The 19,983-nt window shown below is 33.4% G+C and overlaps 1 protein-coding gene across 1 annotated transcript; it reads left to right on the forward strand.

Annotated features, from left to right (window-relative positions):
• Positions 1 to 3,060: 3,060 nt before the first annotated feature.
• On the forward strand, positions 3,061 to 6,829 carry LOC116136332 (protein NRT1/ PTR FAMILY 4.3-like). The gene is made up of 5 exons (XM_031422039.1): positions 3,061 to 3,310; positions 3,811 to 4,028; positions 4,284 to 4,724; positions 5,201 to 5,331; positions 5,562 to 6,829. The coding sequence occupies exons 1-5, from the start codon at positions 3,202 to 3,204 to the stop codon at positions 6,481 to 6,483; spliced, it is 1,821 nt and encodes a 606-aa protein (XP_031277899.1). The 5' UTR covers positions 3,061 to 3,201; the 3' UTR covers positions 6,484 to 6,829.
• Positions 6,830 to 19,983: the final 13,154 nt, after the last annotated feature.

A 19,983-nucleotide genomic window follows, 5' to 3' on the forward strand; every position in this document is an offset into this window, starting at 1 on the left:
ATTAATTCTTTGTATGATTGAGTAATTCTGCATGTGGATGTGTGAGTGTTTGATGCCAGGAATTTAGGGTTCAAAACCCATCAAAAATATTGGATTTTTTATTTGAATAAGACAATAAGAAAATGCAAAGAATCTTATATATATATATATATGTGAGATGATAATGCAAAGAAAACGATAACTCAGAACGTGTATGCGTGCATGTGAACTTAGATTTATATGAAAAAATTAAAAAAAGACCAAGATTTTATATATATTGTTATATATTTTGTGAAAATAATTTATAAAGATTTGTGGTCCTCCAAAGATGATAGCCTTTATTTTTATAGGAAATGATTTTAAGAGCTAGTAAACTTCATTTTAATTTATAAAAAAACATAGTTTAAATCAATTAAATTAATTCACTTGGATAGATTAAATGTTTTCTCTCAAATAATGTGTAAGAGTAATGTTACACTCACAACTTCTTCTCACAAATTTTCTCTCACAACTCTGACGTGACAGTTCACAATTGGTCAACCGCTATTTATTAGGTGAGACCCATTACGAGTTAACCAATTACGAGCTGTTATGTCGGGGTTATGAGAGAAAGTTTGTAAAAAAATATTGTAAACATAGCATTTTCCAATGTGCAAATACTCGACATATTTTATTATCATATCCCATTTTCTATCATATCCCTCACTTAATTCAGGTTTGTATTTTTCGGGGTGAGATAGTAATAGGAATCTAACTTGGAAATTTATGGTTCTATAAACCCCTCATTATAGAGATATTATGTTAATTAATTACTTGAGTAAAATAGATTTTATAGATACATCATAATAGTTAATTAATTCACTAGGATTTATAGATATATCTATGAGTAATACTATGCTTTTATAAAGCCATTTTAAATGTTTCATCTCAAATAATGTGTAAAAACGACGTATTATTATCATATCATCTATTATATGGGAAAACAGAGAAATGGATGTCCCATTCTTTATTGTGTTTTAAGGGCGAGACTTACAATAATAGAATCATAGGAACCTAAACTTGGGAACAGTTGTATAAACCCCACATTATTTTCCATATAGAGATATTAAATTAATTAATTACTTCATAATTGAACTTTGCTTTTGTGGAATACTCATATTTGTCAAACTTATGAGTAGTGTGTGTGCACAATAATTATGTGTACACACTGGTTGTCAATTATTTGACTTAGCTTGTTTCTTTTATCATGTATGTGCACATCAATTCTACATGCACACTGACTGTTAGACTTGTGTCTTAGCCTGTTTTATTTCGAGTGTGTGTGCACAACGATCTGTGCTTACACTCTCGCTTCAAATATTTGCAACTCAGCACGAGTTGCATGCCTGATAAAGTAGAAAATATATTGTTTATTTTTGTCTCTTACTTTTTAGGACCTCTTTACATATGTCACAAAATGTTTTGGTGGTCCTAGGGAATAAAGTTATCTTTCCCGATTTGCTTTGTGATCCAAGCAAAAAGAAGGAATACTTTCCTTATTTGGACAAACAAGGGTCAGCCCCTTGTTGGCTGACATAGCACTTTATTATTGAGCAAGAAACCCTTCATTATATAATTCTTCTTCTTGCGTAAATGAATCTAACCTTTTGACATTTTGTTTCATTATACTCTGAATTTCTTAGAGTATTCTTTCTCTTAAGGTTCAAAGTTCATTTTCCATTAGTGTCAAAACCTCACCATATCAATCATAGACTTGATGGCTCTTGGAACGTTGTTCCTTTGCTGATGTGGGTGCGAGGTGTCGGTGCTTGAAGCTTGGTGGTTTACAAACTGTTCTCGAGTGTGTTCCCAGCGTAAAGAAGGTCCAAGAAGTTGCTACACGTTAAAGATTTAGAGTGTGGTGCTAAGTGTAAAGTTGAACAGGGAGTTCTTTTTACTATAACTTAAATCAGTTTTGAATTATATCTTATAATGTGTTTTTGAATTAGTGGATTGCTTCGATCTAGACAAGGTCTCATAGATGTAGGCTAAAAGTGGATTTAGCCGAACCATGTATATGGTTGTATTCTTTATTTTCTACACCTATGTTTGATGTGTTCAAATTGGATTTACATAATCAACTTGGTAAATATTCCACTGCATTTTAAAAATGGGTAATCTTCACCGAAATGTGTTAACCGAAGTCCCAATAGCTTTATCTCAAATAAAACTCTTATCATATCACTTATTATATTTATCTATCAATATCAAAAAATGGTGGTTTCATTCTTCATTTAACCCCTCAATTAATTCATTGTTTGTGTTTTTTGAGCAAGGCAATAATAGAATCATGGGAATCTGAACTTGGGAATTGTTCTGTTAACATTAAGTTATTTTTATATAAAGATATTAAATCATTACAAAAAAAAAAAAAAAAATTATATTTGAAATAAAAATTTTGAAAATAATATTATATATCCAATTTTACAAGAATAAATAAATGAATGAAAGGAATATACTAGGAAAGAACACACGTGACATGGACCACCGAAAGAGGGAGAAGAAAAGAAATAAAATAAAATAAAATAAATGCCAAAAAGACAACTCCATGTGTCAACTCTATCCAACACAAGATTATCAATATACACATGACCATTGGATTAAAGGAGAATATGCTTCTAATGTCAAAATTAATATTAATAAACAAATAAATATTTTTAACGTGTGTCCTTAAAACACATGATCAAAATATTAAACATACAAAAATCATAACAGTTTTCTTATATTTTAAAAAAAAAATATTTGTTTAAAACTTGATACAAACCCCTTAAATGGAAAAACAATATCTAAAAATTCTTTGGTTTTAATAGTATAAACATATACTATTATGACAGACACACTCAGAAATGCTTAATAACAAATAACAATAATAATAATTAATAAGAAATAGATAGGAAAAAAAAATGGTGTATTCTTTATCTGGATCAAGTGTTGTCCACGTGGTTTGTTGTGCGTGTGGGGCTTAAAACTTTCTCATCATAGAGTTTGAAGCTACTGTGAAATCTAGTAAGAGGTTGGCCATCACCTCTTTGGCTTATAAATTCACCTCAATTTCCCCATTGAGTAAGACAACAATTGATTCCACTTCATCATCTTCGTATATCAAACTTGCATGCCATCTTCTTCCTTTTCATTCTTTGCACACAGAAAAACAAAATCTTAGAGAGAGAGAGAGAGAGAGAAATGGAAATGGAAGCAAGGATTCTTGTTGAAGACAACACTGTTGATTGGAGAGGCAGACCTTCCAACCCTGACAAACATGGAGGAATGAAAGCCGCCGTTTTCGTTCTCGGTATATATATACTGTTATTGTTTTCTCCAAACCTTGATAGTACCAGCAAATTTATTAAATAGATATACGTTTTTACGTGATCTATCTTTTGATCTTATACATGTTTATGATTTTGCATAAATTTCAGAGTTATATCTTCTTCACTAACTCTCATAGCTGACTATTGAGAGAGTTTTAGATGAAGAAGCAAGCTCAGGCCTCAGTTAGCCAGTTGTTGATTGGTTTCAACTCACAACTTTTGGCAAGAAGTCATAAGTGTTCTTGGTTTTTTGTCACTCTGGTTGCACAACTTAATTGCCGTTCATTTCTTTGAAATTTTCATGAATATTCATATATTTTATTATAGTGGGTAAAACAGTAAACTTAGTGGTGAAAGTGAGGGGAGTTAATTAATTTCATCCCACTTTGTTTTATATATATATATATATAAAAAAAAAAAAAACATTGTGAAATGGTTTTCTTGATTGCTCACTACAGTTTGATCGTACTATCGGCTGCAGGGCTTCAAGCTTTTGAGATAATGGCCATTGCTGCAGTTGGGAACAATCTGATTACTTATGTAATAAATGAGATGCACTTCTCTCTGTCAAACTCAGCAAATATAGTGACAAATTTTATTGGCACCATCTTTCTCTTGGCCCTCCTTGGTGGCTACCTCTCAGATTCTTATCTTGGGACTTTCTGGACCATGGTCATCTTTGGTTTTGTCGAACTTTCCGTAAGTCTTTTTCTCGAATCAATAAAGTTAATATTTGTAAATTCTCAGTTGCAACATCCTTAATATTTTAGAATCAAGAGACAGATTTTTTTCTTTCAGTATAAAACTGTAAGTAAGAATAAGAATCATGATTTAAAATATTACAAAGATAACTTTATAATAAACATTTCAGTGCATTATAAGATGTAAATTCTTTTCATTTTGCAAACACGCTAGAAAATAACAAATGGGTTTTATGTAAAAATAAATTTTCAGGGATTTATATTATTATCAGTCCAAGCTCATCTTCCTCAAATGAAGCCACCACCTTGCAATATAATAACTGATCGGGCAAACTGTGAAGAAGCAAAGGGCTTCAAGGCCTTTATATTTTTTCTAGCACTTTATTTAGTGGCCTTGGGCAGTGGATGTGTGAAGCCAAACATGATTGCTCATGGAGGTGACCAATTCAATCAGAACAATCCCAGGCAATCAAAGCAGCTCTCCACCTACTTCAATGCTGCATATTTTGCTTTCTCCATGGGTGAACTTATTGCCCTCACAGTTCTTGTTTATGTCCAAACTCATTCCGGCATGGATGTTGGCTTCGGAGTCTCGGCGGCTGCCATGGCAATTGGCCTCATCAGCTTGGTTTCTGGCACTCTTTATTATAGAAACCAGCCCCCTCGAGGCAGCCTCCTCACCCCCATTACTCAGGTAATTATCAATAAGTCTTTGATTGATATATAAAGTTTCATATGAAAAATCTGAGGTGCGAATATCCTGAGTTTTTAAAAATCTGGACCTATCCTGTCGTAAAAGATTCAGATTTAAAAAAAAACGAGGACATCCACATAAAAGAATAACTAATAATTTAGTATATATAATAGTTTCAAATGATCCAAAGACAGAAATATATAGATAGTTTAGTAGTTCTTTTTGTTGAAAATCAAGAATAGAATCTTAATATTAAATTTCAAATTATGGGGTTAACTGTTTTAATTGGCTGATTAGGTTGTTCAATAATATAAGGCTCTATCAAGACAAATAAACATAAAGCTGTCTGCTGACTCATTGTCTTCGAAAAGCTTGTTCCCAAAATGTATCATATTGTCCTAGAATATTATTTTTAATTTTACCACGATGAATCATTCACCCTCAATAATTAACCATAATTTCTCCAATTTTTTCAGGTTTTTGTAGCAGCCATTTTAAAGAGAAAACAAATTTGTCCCTCTAACCCTGAGATGCTCCATGGAAGCCAAAACAATCTGACCTGCGACAATTCAAACAATTTAGGACTCCTCCAAACACCAAGGTTCAGGTAATTACAGTTCTTATAATTTCTCATATGAAAATAATTTTCAAAAAATTAAATATGTTTGATTTCTGTTTATATATTAGAAACTATATATAGAAAACCGTGAAAACCATTATTAACCATAATAGTCTAACTTTGCACTAGTTTTTAAGATTATATTTGAAAATCGTTTTTGAAAACATGTCGAGTAATTTCAAATTAGATCCTACTTACAATCAATTTATATTTATCAGATTCTTGGACAAAGCCTGCATCAACGTTGAAGATGGAAGCGGCAGAAAAGAAAGTCCATGGAGATTGTGCACTGTCACTCAAGTTGAACGAGTCAAAGTTATAATTTCAGTGGTGCCAATTTTTGCTTGCACAATTATTTTCAATACAATTTTAGCTCAGCTTCAAACATTTTCAGTCCAACAAGGGAGCACCATGAACGCAAAACTCACAAATTCCTTCAGCATTCCTCCAGCTTCCCTTCAATCCATCCCCTACATTATCCTCATCTTCCTGGTACCCCTCTATGACACATTCTTCGTTCCCTTTGCAAGAAAATTCACAGGCCATGAATCAGGCATCTCCCCTCTTCAAAGAATCGGCGTCGGACTCTTCGCCGCAACGTTTTCAATGGTTGCAGCTGCCCTGATGGAGAAGAAAAGACGAGACCTAGCTGTAAACTCGAACGAAATCATATCGATCTTCTGGATCACCCCACAATTCTTGATTTTCGGCCTCTCGGAAATGTTCACAGCCGTTGGATTGATTGAGTTCTTCTACAAACAATCCGTTCAAGGCATGCAGGCATTTTTAACATCTTTAACCTACTGTTCATACTCAATTGGATTCTATTTAAGCTCAGTTTTGGTTTCTGTGGTGAACAAAATTACTTCAAGAACTTCAAAGGAAGGATGGCTTAGTGACAATGATCTCAATAAAGACCGATTAGACCTCTTCTATTGGATGCTAGCATTGCTCAGTATACTCAATTTTGTGAATTATCTCTTTTGGGCAAGATGGCATTCTCGTAATTCAACTCCATTAGTCAATCGGAAGCAGGAATATGATCAAATGATGAAACAAGAGGAGGATTTGAGCCACAATAGCAATAATTCGTCAAAGAATAATAATGGGAATATTAATGGAGATGAAAGCATAGCTTAAAATGATGATGTGATGGCATTGTTAATGAATTATATATATGATATTATATATAATTTCATGTATTTTATCTCATTGTTAATGAATTATATATATGATATTATATATAATTTCATGTATTTTTGTAGTATAATTAAGTTAAACAAGCTACATAAAAGGATGCTTAATGGTGGAAGCGTATATAAATAAGAGAAGAAAGCCACTAGGGGATTCTTGTTAATGGCTACATGCATATCTACCAACTTGAGGATCAGCATCAAATATTGTGTGTGCGTGTGTTTTTCAGATGATTTTGTAAATTAGTTTAATTTTTTGAGTTGATAATATAGCACCTCAAAGTCCAAATCATGGACTACCTTTCTTTTACTAAATTGTGTCCATGCGTTACTACTTTCTCTAATTTAAATAGCAACTCACATAAATCATAATTATGTGATTCGTAATACAATTGATGTTGTATCATTATTGCAATATTATAGATTTTCTTCACATAGTATTATTTAGTTTAGGGTTTATACAGATTTTATAAGTATCTGTTGAGAATAGTTATAAGAATATTTAAAATTACTTGCACTCTTTCTAACAAGGCGATATGCAACTCATTATACATCATTTTACCTCATCTATCTTAACATTGAAAGATTGAACTATTTATACATCATGCAAGTCTCAAATCTTACATCTTACATGTTTTTATAGACAATACTTGAAGATGATTATTTAGTGGTAAAGAAGATTATGAACTTCCTTCCAAAGGGTCCCATTGCTCCCAATGACCTATTTGAGGAAATAATAATTTAGGTCTGGTAAGTCCATTACCAAGATTCAATGCATTCTCCTTATGGTTTCATCACAAAGACAAAGAGGATACTAGTGCTTTCTTACATTAAGGGAGGGTCACCTCAATTCTCAAACAAAAAGAAAATATAGTCAATTCTTTGACATGATGCATGTATTTGGAACATAATCAAGCCTCTTCCTACAAGAGAAACAAACAAATAATTTTTACTTGAGTTTAATATAATTTTCCCTCTTAGATATATGAAATGACAATCTATTCCTCGTCGTTAGTATTTTATTGAGTTTCATGTTTAATTTAACAAATCAAGGGTAATATAAAGTTACATAGATAATAGAAATTTTTTTATCTAAAATAACATTTTACTCTTTTATGTTAGTGTTTTGTTACAATTCTTATCGTTTGACTGCATATATGTATATATATCACTTTTGAACTGTTAAATAAATTTTAACAAAATAATGAAGAGAAAGAATAAATTGTTATTTAGAATATCTGAAGGAAAATAAATGTTATTAATAAGTGAAATCTCAAGGGGAAAATTGAATTAAACTCTATTAACATTTCAAAAGTAAGAAAGAGAGAGACAGTGTGAGAGGTTGTGTTATCTTATTTCCATTATTTTAATTTGTTGTTTCTCTTTTCAATCACAAAATTACTTTGTGTTCACAAACATGTCTCAAACATGTCTTCTTGTTGCAATTTGATCCTTTCCCCAATGCTATAAACATTCATCAAAATGTTGGCGAAAAGAATGTCATTGTCCCCCACTTTAAACAAAATTCTTGCCCCAGTTCATGGAGTTCCATTCTTCTAGTCATCAATTTGATAATACCTTGCTCCACTGTAACCAAGCACTATACAATAAAATAAAGAAAATAATTAATATATGTATGTGTGGCCAAATAGATGATGATCATCAGATGAAATATATGTATTTTTTATTTATTGATTTTAGATGAATCAAGATCTTGATTGCCTTTATTACTAGGCCATACTTGTTTTTCAATTAGCTATATTTACAAAGCATAATTAGTTTTCTCTAAGTACAAAAGATAGACCAAAAGAAATCTATTTTAATTAATCATGAAGTGTTAATTGCAAATTTTGATCTAAATCCAAATGGGTGTACTTGAAATGAATTAAAAACTCTAAAAAAATTCTGTCGACCATTGAATTATAGTATATATATATATTTGAACAAGGTGATTCCACTCTGTTAGGGAGAATGTGGTAGAGAAGACTGCCCAGGACGTTTAGTTCAAGTGAAGATATTGAACAGAGTAAAGCAAATCAATTGTAAGGATGTATCTGTAAGGTTTTTAAAAGTAGCTTAGTTTGTATTAAAAACGGTTGAAACACTGCATTTTAGTTTTAGAGCAGCATGAAACGCTACGTTTTTCTACTGATTGGCTGAGTATATAACAGCCTCTTATTTCTGTTTAGTAAATAGTTCAGATAGAAATATCAGAAACAGAGTATTGACTTTCTTCTAGAGTCGTCTAAATCCCTCTTTTTTGTTTCTTGATTCTGGAAAACTTTCATGGTATCAAAGCCATTAGACCAGTGTCAATGGTGATTGTTGATAATACCTCAGCTAAATCAGCTTCTAAATCAGACGATATGGATGCTGATTTCTTATTCCTCACAAACTCCAACATTCCACCCACATTACCATCCATTTCTGTCAAATTACTAGAGAAAAACTATACGTTCTAGTGTTCACAAATCCTACCAGCTTTAATTTCTCATGGACTGGAAGGATTTATCACTGGAGAGAAGGCCTGTCCTCTAATGTTCAAATTCGAGAAAGATGAGAGCTCAGAAACAATAGTCAAGAAACAAATCCAAGCTATTTCAACTGGAAGAAAGTCGACCAATTTCTGGTGAGTTGGCTGCTATCCTAAATTACTTCATCTTAGGAAGATGTTATGTGTGCCACATATAGCTAAAAATCTATTGAGTATCTCACAAATAACTAGAGATAATGATGTTGTTGTCTGATCACTGTGTAATAAAGGATAAGGCCACCAAAAGGGTACTTATACAAGGACTTTTGAAGGATGGTCTGGATGATTTTGTAAATTAGTTTAATTTTTTGAGTTGATAATATAGCACCTCAAAGTCCAAATCATGGACTACCTTTCTTTTACTAAATTGTGTCCATGCGTTACTACTTTCTCTAATTTAAATAACAACTCACATAAATCATAATTATGTGATTCGTAATACAATTGATGTTGTATCATTATTGCAATATTATAGATTTTCTTCACATAGTATTATTTAGTTTAGGGTTTATACAGATTTTATAAGTATCTGTTGAGAATAGTTATAAGAATATTTAAAATTACTTGCACTCTTTCTAACAAGGCGATATGCAACTCATTATACATCATTTTACCTCATCTATCTTAACATTGAAAGATTGAACTATTTATACATCATGCAAGTCTCAAATCTTACATCTTACATGTTTTTATAGACAATACTTGAAGATGATTATTTAGTGGTAAAGAAGATTATGAACTTCCTTCCAAAGGGTCCCATTGCTCCCAATGACCTATTTGAGGAAATAATAATTTAGGTCTGGTAAGTCCATTACCAAGATTCAATGCATTCTCCTTATGGTTTCATCACAAAGACAAAGAGGATACTAGTGCTTTCTTACATTAAGGGAGGGTCACCTCAATTCTCAAACAAAAAGAAAATATAGTCAATTCTTTGACATGATGCATGTATTTGGAACATAATCAAGCCTCTTACTACAAGAGAAACAAACAAATAATTTTTACTTGAGTTTAATATAATTTTCCCTCTTAGATATATGAAATGACAATCTATTCCTCGTCGTTAGTATTTTATTGAGTTTCATGTTTAATTTAACAAATCAAGGGTAATATAAAGTTACATAGATAATAGAATTTTTTTTATCTAAAATAACATTTTACTCTTTTATGTTAGTGTTTTGTTACAATTCTTATCGTTTGACTGCATATATGTATATATATCACTTTTGAACTGTTAAATAAATTTTAACAAAATAATGAAGAGAAAGAATAAATTGTTATTTAGAATATCTGAAGGAAAATAAATGTTATTAATAAGTGAAATCTCAAGGGGAAAATTGAATTAAACTCTATTAACATTTCAAAAGTAAGAAAGAGAGAGACAGTGTGAGAGGTTGTGTTATCTTATTTCCATTATTTTAATTTGTTGTTTCTCTTTTCAATCACAAAATTACTTTGTGTTCAGAAACATGTCTCAAACATGTCTTCTTGTTGCAATTTGATCCTTTCCACAATGCTATAAACATTCATCAAAATGTTGGCGAAAAGAATGTCATTGTCCCCCACTTTAAACAAAATTCTTGCCCCAGTTCATGGAGTTCCATTCTTCTAGTCATCAATTTGATAATACCTTGCTCCACTGTAACCAAGCACTATACAATAAAATAAAGAAAATAATTAATATATGTATGTGTGGCCAAATAGATGATGATCATCAGATGAAATATATGTATTTTTTATTTATTGATTTTAGATGAATCAAGATCTTGATTGCCTTTATTACTAGGCCATACTTGTTTTTCAATTAGCTATATTTACAAAGCATAATTAGTTTTCTCTAAGTACAAAAGATAGACCAAAAGAAATCTATTTTAATTAATCATGAAGTGTTAATTGCAAATTTTGATCTAAATCCAAATGGGTGTACTTGAAATGAATTAAAAACTCTAAAAAAATTCTGTCGACCATTGAATTATAGTATATATATATATTTGAACAAGGTGATTCCACTCTGTTAGGGAGAATGTGGTAGAGAAGACTGCCCAGGACGTTTAGTTCAAGTGAAGATATTGAACAGAGTAAAGCAAATCAATTGTAAGGACGTATCTGTAAGGTTTTTAAAAGTAGCTTGGTTTGTATTAAAAATGGTTGAAACACTGCGTTTTAGTTTTAGAGCAGCATGAAACGCTACGTTTTTCTACTGATTGGCTGAGTATATAACAGCCTCTTATTTTTGTTTTTAGTAAATAGTTCAGATAGAAATATCAGAAACAGAGTATTGACTTTCTTCTAGAGTCGTCTAAATCCCTCTTTTTTGTTTCTTGATTCTGGAAAACTTTCATGGTATCAAAGCCTTAGACCAGGTCAATGTGATTGTTGATAAACCTCAGCTAAATCAGCTTCTAAATCAGACGATATGGATGCTGATTTCTTATTCCTCACAAACTCCAACATTCCACCCACATTACCATCCATTTCTGTCAAATTACTAGAGAAAAACTATACGTTCTAGTGTTCACAAATCCTACCAGCTTTAATTTCTCATGGACTGGAAGGATTTATCACTGGAGAAGGCTGTCCTCTAATGTTCAAATTCGAGAAAGATAGAGCTCAGAAACAATAGTCAAGAAACAAATCCAAGCTATTTCAACTGGAAGAAAGTCGACCAATTTCTGGTGAGTTGGCTGCATCCTAAATTACTTCATCTTGGAAGATGTTATGTGTGCCACATATAGCTAAAAATCTATTGAGTATCTCACAAAATACTAGAGATAATGTGTTGTTGTCGATCACTGTGTAATAAAGGATAAGCCACCAAGGGTACTTATACAAGGACTTTTGAAGGATGGTTGTATCAACTGCAATTATCCTTTCCAACCACTATCTCCTTCAATGATGAACAAGCTACTTCTCTCTTTTCTATCTCAAGCATCCAATGTTACTCTGATGATCCTGCTGTTTCAGTTTCAAATAATAAAGTCACTGAGCTCCTGTTGTTTCAGCAACCACAAGTAGTGAGAGTAGCTGCACTAGATATAATAATTCTGATGTTAGAATAGTAGTCCAAGTTGTGGCATCTCGATTGGGGCATCCACAGAGAAGACTTTGAAATCTGTAATGAATAAATGAATATTTGTGGGAATTTTGGAAATAAGTTGTCCTTATGTGAGTATGTCAATTTGGAAAAATGTAGCAAGCTTCTTTTCCATTTTCTAGTTCTAAGACCACAAGTCCTCTTGAGATAGTTCATTCAGACTTGTGGGGCCTGCACCAGTATGTTCAACTGAAGGATACAAATATTATAGTTGTTTGTGGATGATTTTAGTAGTTTGTTTGGATTTATCCATTAAAGTTTGAAGTCTGAAGCTTTTACTGTTTTCTCTCATTTTCACATTTTGTTGAGAGCCAATTGAATGCAAAATTAAAATGTCTACAAACTAATTGGGGGAGAGTTTAGGCCTTTCTCTAATTACCTACAAATCATGGAATTGCATTTACACACCTTGTCCTTACCTCCACCAACAAATGGAAGAGTGGAAAGGAAACATGAGTTATACGAATTTGGGTTAGCACTTTTGGCTCATGCTTCAATGCCATTGTGTTTTGGTGGCAAGCCTTCACTACTGCAACTTATCTTATCAACAGATTGCCCTCTGTATCTATTGAAGAAATATCACCTTTTCAAAAACTATTTGGAGATGAACCTTCTATGATGAATCAGGGTCTTTGGATGTTGTTGTTACCCTATATCAGCCAATCGAGCATAAACTCTCTTATCACACTAAAAGATGTGTTTTCCTTGGCTATAGTTCAGTTCACAAGGGAATAAATGTTTATCCTCTTCAAGGAAAGTTTATGTTTTAAACAAGCTCGGTTTAATGAAGGTGATTCTCATTCAAAGATGGTTTTCAAATGCTCCTGGTTAAGGACAAAAGTAGGTTGAATTGAGTGTGTTATTCAGGTTCCACTCCTTGGAATTTCTCTCATGTTGTTGATCTTATTCATCTGCTAGAGTCTTTTAGCACCCGCCTAACCTGCCGCCATCCTCCAATGTCATCACCGTCCTCAAATAACATACACTCATCTTCAACACATGAAACAATCATCACTCGGTATAGGAATCTGCTTTGAGAAACTCAGAATCTGCCCTTCCTATTTCTCAGCAGCAGACACACTATAGTAGATTGTTCAGAATTTAGTATCCTGCAGTCTGATTTAATAATATTACTGATGCATCTCACTCTACCTCTAATCATGACAAAGCTAGTACTAGTTTCTGCTGGAATTCAGCTTGAGGTAATTCTCCGTATCACTAAACCTTCTTCCTTACCAACTACCAATCGTCATCCTATGATTACTAGATCTACAGCCACTTACATGTACATCCTCCAGAGCAAGCCTTATTATCTATTTTTCATATTTTGGCTGAACCCAAATCTGCCACAGAAGGTTTAAATATTTTAGAATGGAAGGCAGCAATGCAGGAAGAGTTTCAAGCACTTCAAAGAAACAATACTTGAAATTATTCCTACACTTCAATATGACTTGGTAATCTAAAAGGTTTTTAGAACCAAGTTAAAATCTGATGGCACCTACAAAAATACAAGCAAGGTTGTGGCAAAGGGATTTCAACAAACACCAGGCCTTGACTATTTTGATACTTTTTCCCCAGTTATCAAACCTGCTACAATCGAATTATGCTCTCCTTGCTGTTCTATACAAGGGGATATCCAACAAATCTATAAACAATGCTTTTTAATGGTGACTTAACAGAAACTGGTTTCATGATGCAACCTGAAGGATTTATTGATTCTACGTATCGCAAGCATGTTTGTCAACTTCATAAAGCCTATATGGTTTGAAACAAGCTCTTAGAGCTTGGTTTGACAAGCTAAAAGTGTCTCTCATCTCATTGGTTTTACCAATTCAGTTTTTGATACAAGTTTGTTCTTTATAGGAGGTGCTCAAGTGATATTCTACTAGTTTATGTTGATGATATAATCATTATAGGGTTTGATTCTTGTTTAATTTCTCAAATGATTGAAGATCTTCATCAGCAGTTTGCACTTAAACACTTAGAAGCCTTAAACTACTTCCTTGGGTTTGAAATACATCGCACTGATTCTGATTTACTTCTCACTCAATCAAAGTATGCCCAAGAGTTATTGATCAAGGCTGAATGAATGACACAAGCCATGTATAACACCAATGGCAATGGGTGTGGAATTAGAGAAGAGGATAGTGAGTTTTTATCAACCAACACTATATAGAAGCATAGTTGGAGGCTTGCAATATCTCACTCACTCCATACCAATTTGGCTTATTCTGTAATCGATTAAGTCAGTTTCTTCAGTCACCAACTGTGGCTCACTGGACTGCCTGCAAAAAGGTACTTCGATACATCAAGGCAGTCTCCAGCATGGGTTATTATTCAAGAGCAGCATTGATTTTAGTTAAAAGGGTATGCAGATGCAACTGGGCTAGAGATGGAATGATAACGTCTACTAGTGGATATGTACTATCTTGGAGGTAATTTGGTGCAGTGGAATTATAGAAAACAAAAGGTGGTGTCTTTATCATCCACGGCAGAATACAGATCACCAGCCACACTATTGAACTTGCTTGGATCCAGCACCTGTTTAAAGAAATTGACATTAAAGTCATAAATTCTGTACCTGGTGTGATAATATGAGTGCAGGACAGATGGTGCAGGTTTTGTCTACTAATCCTGTTTTTCATGCCCGAACAAAGCCTAAAAAATGATGTGCACTATGTAAGGGAGCTGGCATTGAAAAGAAGCTGTGTGTGCAATATATCTCCACTGAGTATCAATTTGCTGATATCCTAACAAAGGCTCTTGCTGGAATCAATTTCAGCTTCTTCGAACCAACTGAATGTATATCCAGGTTCTAATTCAACACTAGAGGTCAATACTCTTGAAAATAGCCCTACAATGTCTGCTCAAGTAAACAAGTTTCAGGTGATACAACTAGTAAGAAACCATTGATTCTGTTCAGTCTACAGTTCGTAAGAAATGCAGTTTGTGAAGCTGTTGATTGAATGTAGTTTTGTGAAAGAAAAAAAAAATTTGGAGCTATTGTGGTTGAATGCAGTTTGTGAAGACTTTTTTGGAAGTTGTTGATTCTGTTTTTAGTCTGCAGATTGTGAAGATTTTGATTTAGTCTGCAGTTCATGAAACTCGCAGTTTTGTGAAAAATTTGAGCTATTTGTGGTTGAATGTAGTTTGTGAGCTGATTCTATTTGTTTTTACTCAGTAGTTTATGAAGATTTGTTTTAGTCTACAGGTCATGAGACTGGGTTTTGTGGAATTTTTTTTTTTGGAACTAATATGAGCAAACATGATAGAGAAGACTGCCAAGGAGGTTTAGTTCAAGGGAAGATGTTAAGAAGATATGGTAGAGAACTGTCCAGAAGGTTTAGTTCAAGGGAATGTTAGGAAGAATGTATAAAGAAGACTGCCTAGGGGTTTAGTTCAAGGGAAATATTGAACAGAGTAAAGCAAATCAATGTAAGGATGTATCTGTAAGGTTTTTAAAAGTAGCTTAGTTTGTATTAAATGGTTGAAACACTGCGTTTTAGTTTTAGAGCAGCATGAAACGCTGCTTTTTCTATTGATTGCTGAGTATATAACAGCCTCTATTTCTATTTTTAGTAAATAGTTCAATAGAAATATCATAAACAGAGTATTGATTTCTTCTAGAGTCTCTAAATCCCCCTTTCTTGTTCTTGATTCTGGAAAACTTTCCACACTCCATTGGTAATCTCCTTATACCTTTTCCCTATAAAAAAAACACCCCAACCAGTTGCTTCCCTCTACGTACCACCTAAATACCATACCAAGGAATATGTATACAGTTCTTGTTTTGACTAGTATGGCTTACCTACCACCATGTCCGAACAATTTTTCCCTTTACATTTCCCTCAGCACTTGTGATGCAATGGCAATCGAAAGACTACACACATCTCCACTTTCGATGTTGAACGTCTTGCCCTTACCTTTCATGGACGCAAAGGTCTTCCTACCATAGCTTAGGTAGCTTTACTAGATACTCAGTTTTCTACCTACATCAGTGCTTGTATTGGCAGCATGGACACCACTCTTAATGCTAGCACCATCATGGTTACCTTTTATCCAAATTTCAATATTCTTCTTAAAGACAATGCACTACTGAATGCTCTTAAGGTCTAAGTTTAGATAGCTAGCGAAATTCCAAAAATTAGTGACTTTATGGCTATGCTCCACTATCAGTTTGTTTATAGAGTACAGAATCTATGGATTAAAGTGTTAGAATTCAAAAGATAAGGGCTTAGTTGATATTTAGCTAAGTAACAACAAAACACAGTCGTTTTGTGTCTCTCTTAAACTGAACGAACATCTTCTCTATATTCACTTTCCCTTTTCTTTTCACTCTCTGCTTTTGCTACTGCCTTCATTTAAGTAGTAAACCCTTGTTGTATGAAATTCATTCAATCAAATATATCAAGCTTTAATCCTTTTTCAATTTTCTCTCAATTTATTCCTTCATGGTATCAGAGCCAAAGACTAACGTCAATGGCAAAGATCTCAGACACTAATCACTCTAAAACTAGCTTCGAAAGGATGATTCACAGCTCTTCAAGCTCAATTAGCTTAGCCTTTCCAACAAGTCTTCAGGTCGTTACTCCAAAATTGACCAGAGACAACTATTGCGACAACTATCGCTTCTGGAAATCGCAAGTGTTCTCAGCCATGGGAGCTTATGAGCTCGAGGATCATCTCACAAGTCTTGTATCTTGTCCTGAGCCTTTAATTACTGTTGATAATGACATATCACATGAATCAAGAGAAATTAGGTTAAAAGAAAAGGTTAAGGAAAAAATTAATCCTGCCTATATTTCTTGGAAGAGGACTGATAAATTCTTGGTAACATGGCTATTAGCGTCAATCTCTGAGTGTATGTTTGCCTTAGTTTCAAAATTTCAATCATCTACAAAAATTTGGTTAACTCTAGAAAGTGAGTTCTTAAATGATTCTAAGTCTAGAGCTCTTAGGTTGAAAACTTTACTTCAAACTACTCAGAAAGGTCATCTGAGCATTAGTGATTGTGTCAAAAAGATGAAAGGGATAGCCGAGAGTCTATCAGCTAGTGGCCAAGTAATTTCTAATGAGGATTTGTTATAGTTTTTACTAGATGGACTTGGTCCAGAATTTGATGCTGTAATTGTTAATCTCACATCAAGAATAGAATCTAAGTTTGATTCGATAACTTTACAAGAAGCTCAATACTTGCTTCAAAAGTATGAGATGAGGATTGAAAGATTTAACTCAACTGAGTTTCTAGACAGTTCAGTTAATAGTTCTATTAATATGGCTATTATTAGTAATTCAGGAATTCATTCATCCCCTGTCAACTTTTACCTACATCAACACCAACATCAATCATTCCTAACCAACTTACTGGTGCTTTCAATTTATCACCAATATTCACCTCCAATCTTACCACTCAACACACTACCAATCCTTATATTAGACATCCAATATGGAGTTCCTTTCACCACCTATAGGCCACCTGGTTTTATTCCTTATGGAAGAGGTAGAGGTAGAGAAAATCCTAAAGAAAACCCATCTGCCAAGTCTGTAATAAAATGGGGCACACTATTGTGCAATGTTATCACAGGTATAACTCTATGTATAATGGTATACCTCCACCTTTTGAAGGTAAAAAACCTGGTGGTAATCCAATTGGTGCTAGTGTTTTTGGTAGTAATCAAGTCAACACAAATGGTTTTCCTTTAGTCAATCAACATGGTGGTTATCAACATACACAGCAACAACAACAACCCACAATGAGTCACAGTCAGTCTGTACCAAACCTTCACCTACAACAGCAGCCCCTACCAAACACAACCTATTCACACTCAGCCTATAAACTACCTAGTCAACAACCACCTAACATTATACCTAGTTAAGCATTTTTGGTTGTTCCTAATCTTTTCCCATTCCTGCCCTTCTTGCTCATATTTCACCAACACCAATTCAGGATCCAACCTGGTACATGGATTTTGGAGCAACAGATCATGTCACCTTTGAATTGAATCAATTGAGTGCAAGTAGACACTATGATGGCCCTAAACAGCTTTAGGTTGGCAGTTGTGAGTTCCTCAATATATCTGATGTTGGTTTTTCACTCTTGCCTAGTACTTTACAATCCAAATCCTTATATTTGAAAATGTCCTTTGTGTTCCTCGTATAACCAAGAATTTACTTAGCATTTTGAAATTTACTAAGGATAATAATGTTGTGGTTGAATTTTCTGCTACTTGTTGTGTGGTTAAGGACAATGCTACCAAACAGGTACTGTTGTAGGAAACCTTAAGGTGAATTGTATCAGTTGAACATGTCAACTTTTCCATTACAACCCAAGTCTATTAACACTTTATTAGCCTCTAATAATTCATCCACATACAATGTCACTTAGGCAAATCAGAACTCACTAGGACTCCTATTGAGATACCAATGTTCTCTTGAATCTAGGTGTACTGAAAATATACTAGTCTCCATACTCTCCTCATGTAATAAAGTCGATAATCTACATTCTCCTCATGTAATAAGAGCAATGATGAGCATCCTATTGAATTAGTTTCTAATAGTTGTAAAACTTTGACTAGTAATAATAACATATTTATCTTCATTGAGTCAGCTATGTTGAATTTACATTCCACTGTTAATTCTAATTCTGTGAATGCATTCTATTCTGAATTTGTTTGCTTAAATGTTTTCCCTTGTGATGTACACAAGTAATGCTTTGTATACACTTCATTGCAATCTAAATTGATTCTATTATTGAATATGCTACGCAAGGTGCATGGTGTTTCCTCCTTGATGTATGTCTTTCTTGCCTTCTTGCTGCCCTGATATTGACAAAACACACACTGATTTTATATCTGAAACTGTTTCGATAACATGTGTTATGTTCTTGATAAGCACTCTAATTATTTGATACAACCTGCTGTGCACATAACAACCACTAGGACAACTAATGACAATCTTGCTTCAACATGGAAGATTAGGTCATCCTCATAATGAGGTATTTAAAATTATGACCATTGCCTAAAGCTAATTCATCCCTACCAACATTTTGTGATGCTTGTCAATTAGGAAAGATGCATAGGAACAATTTTCCCTTTCTCACTCAAAGCCACCTCACTTTTAGAGTTAGTCCATAGTGATGTTTGGGACCTGCCTCTCAAGTTTCTTTGGAAGGTTTTTGATATTATGTCCAATTTATTGTGACTATAGTAGATTCTTGGCTCTTTCCTCTAAGAACCAAAGTAAAGTTAGGTCCTTTTCATTAGTTTCATCACTTAGTGAAAGGCAATTCAATTTAAAACTTAAGTGTTTAAATCAGATCAAGGGGGTAAATATAAGGGTCTAATTTCTTACCTCACAAACGCTGAAGTAAGTTTGGCACTCTTGTGCTTATGTTCACCAACAAATGGTAGAGTGAGAGAAAACATAGGCATGTAGTTGAAACTGTTTGACCCTACTTGCACATGCTTCTATGCCTTTACTGTTTTGGTGGAATGCCTTTGATACAACAACTTCTTGATTAATAGGATGCCTTTTCTGTTCTTAATTTCATTTCACCTTATCAAATTTTGTTTCACAACCTTCCTTTCTATTCAACTTTAAAAGTGTTTGGATGCACTGTTATCCTATCTAAGAGATTGTAATCAACATAAGTTAGTTTTCATTCTGAAAATGTTTTTTCATAGGCTATAATTTAGTACACAAAGGGTTTAAATGTTTAAGTTCAACAGGTAAGTTTACATAACTCCTAATGTCAATTCAATGAGTTGAATTCCCTTTTGCTCATCAGTTTAGTGTCTCTAACTCACTCACACAATTCAGAC

This window comes from Pistacia vera, unplaced genomic scaffold, assembly GCF_008641045.1.
Source record: "Pistacia vera cultivar Batoury unplaced genomic scaffold, PisVer_v2 Contig310, whole genome shotgun sequence".
Lineage (NCBI taxonomy): Eukaryota > Viridiplantae > Streptophyta > Magnoliopsida > Sapindales > Anacardiaceae > Pistacia > Pistacia vera.

Bases quoted from the DNA above. Each gene is read 5' to 3' on its own strand.
- LOC116136332 (XM_031422039.1), top strand. From the start codon at position 3,202: ATGGAAATGGAAGCAAGGATTCTTGTTGAAGACAACACTGTTGATTGG. The intron at 3,311-3,810 runs GTATATATATAC...TATCGGCTGCAG, and splicing joins AGCCGCCGTTTTCGTTCTCG to GGCTTCAAGCTTTTGAGATA. The intron at 4,725-5,200 runs GTAATTATCAAT...CAATTTTTTCAG, and splicing joins TCCTCACCCCCATTACTCAG to GTTTTTGTAGCAGCCATTTT.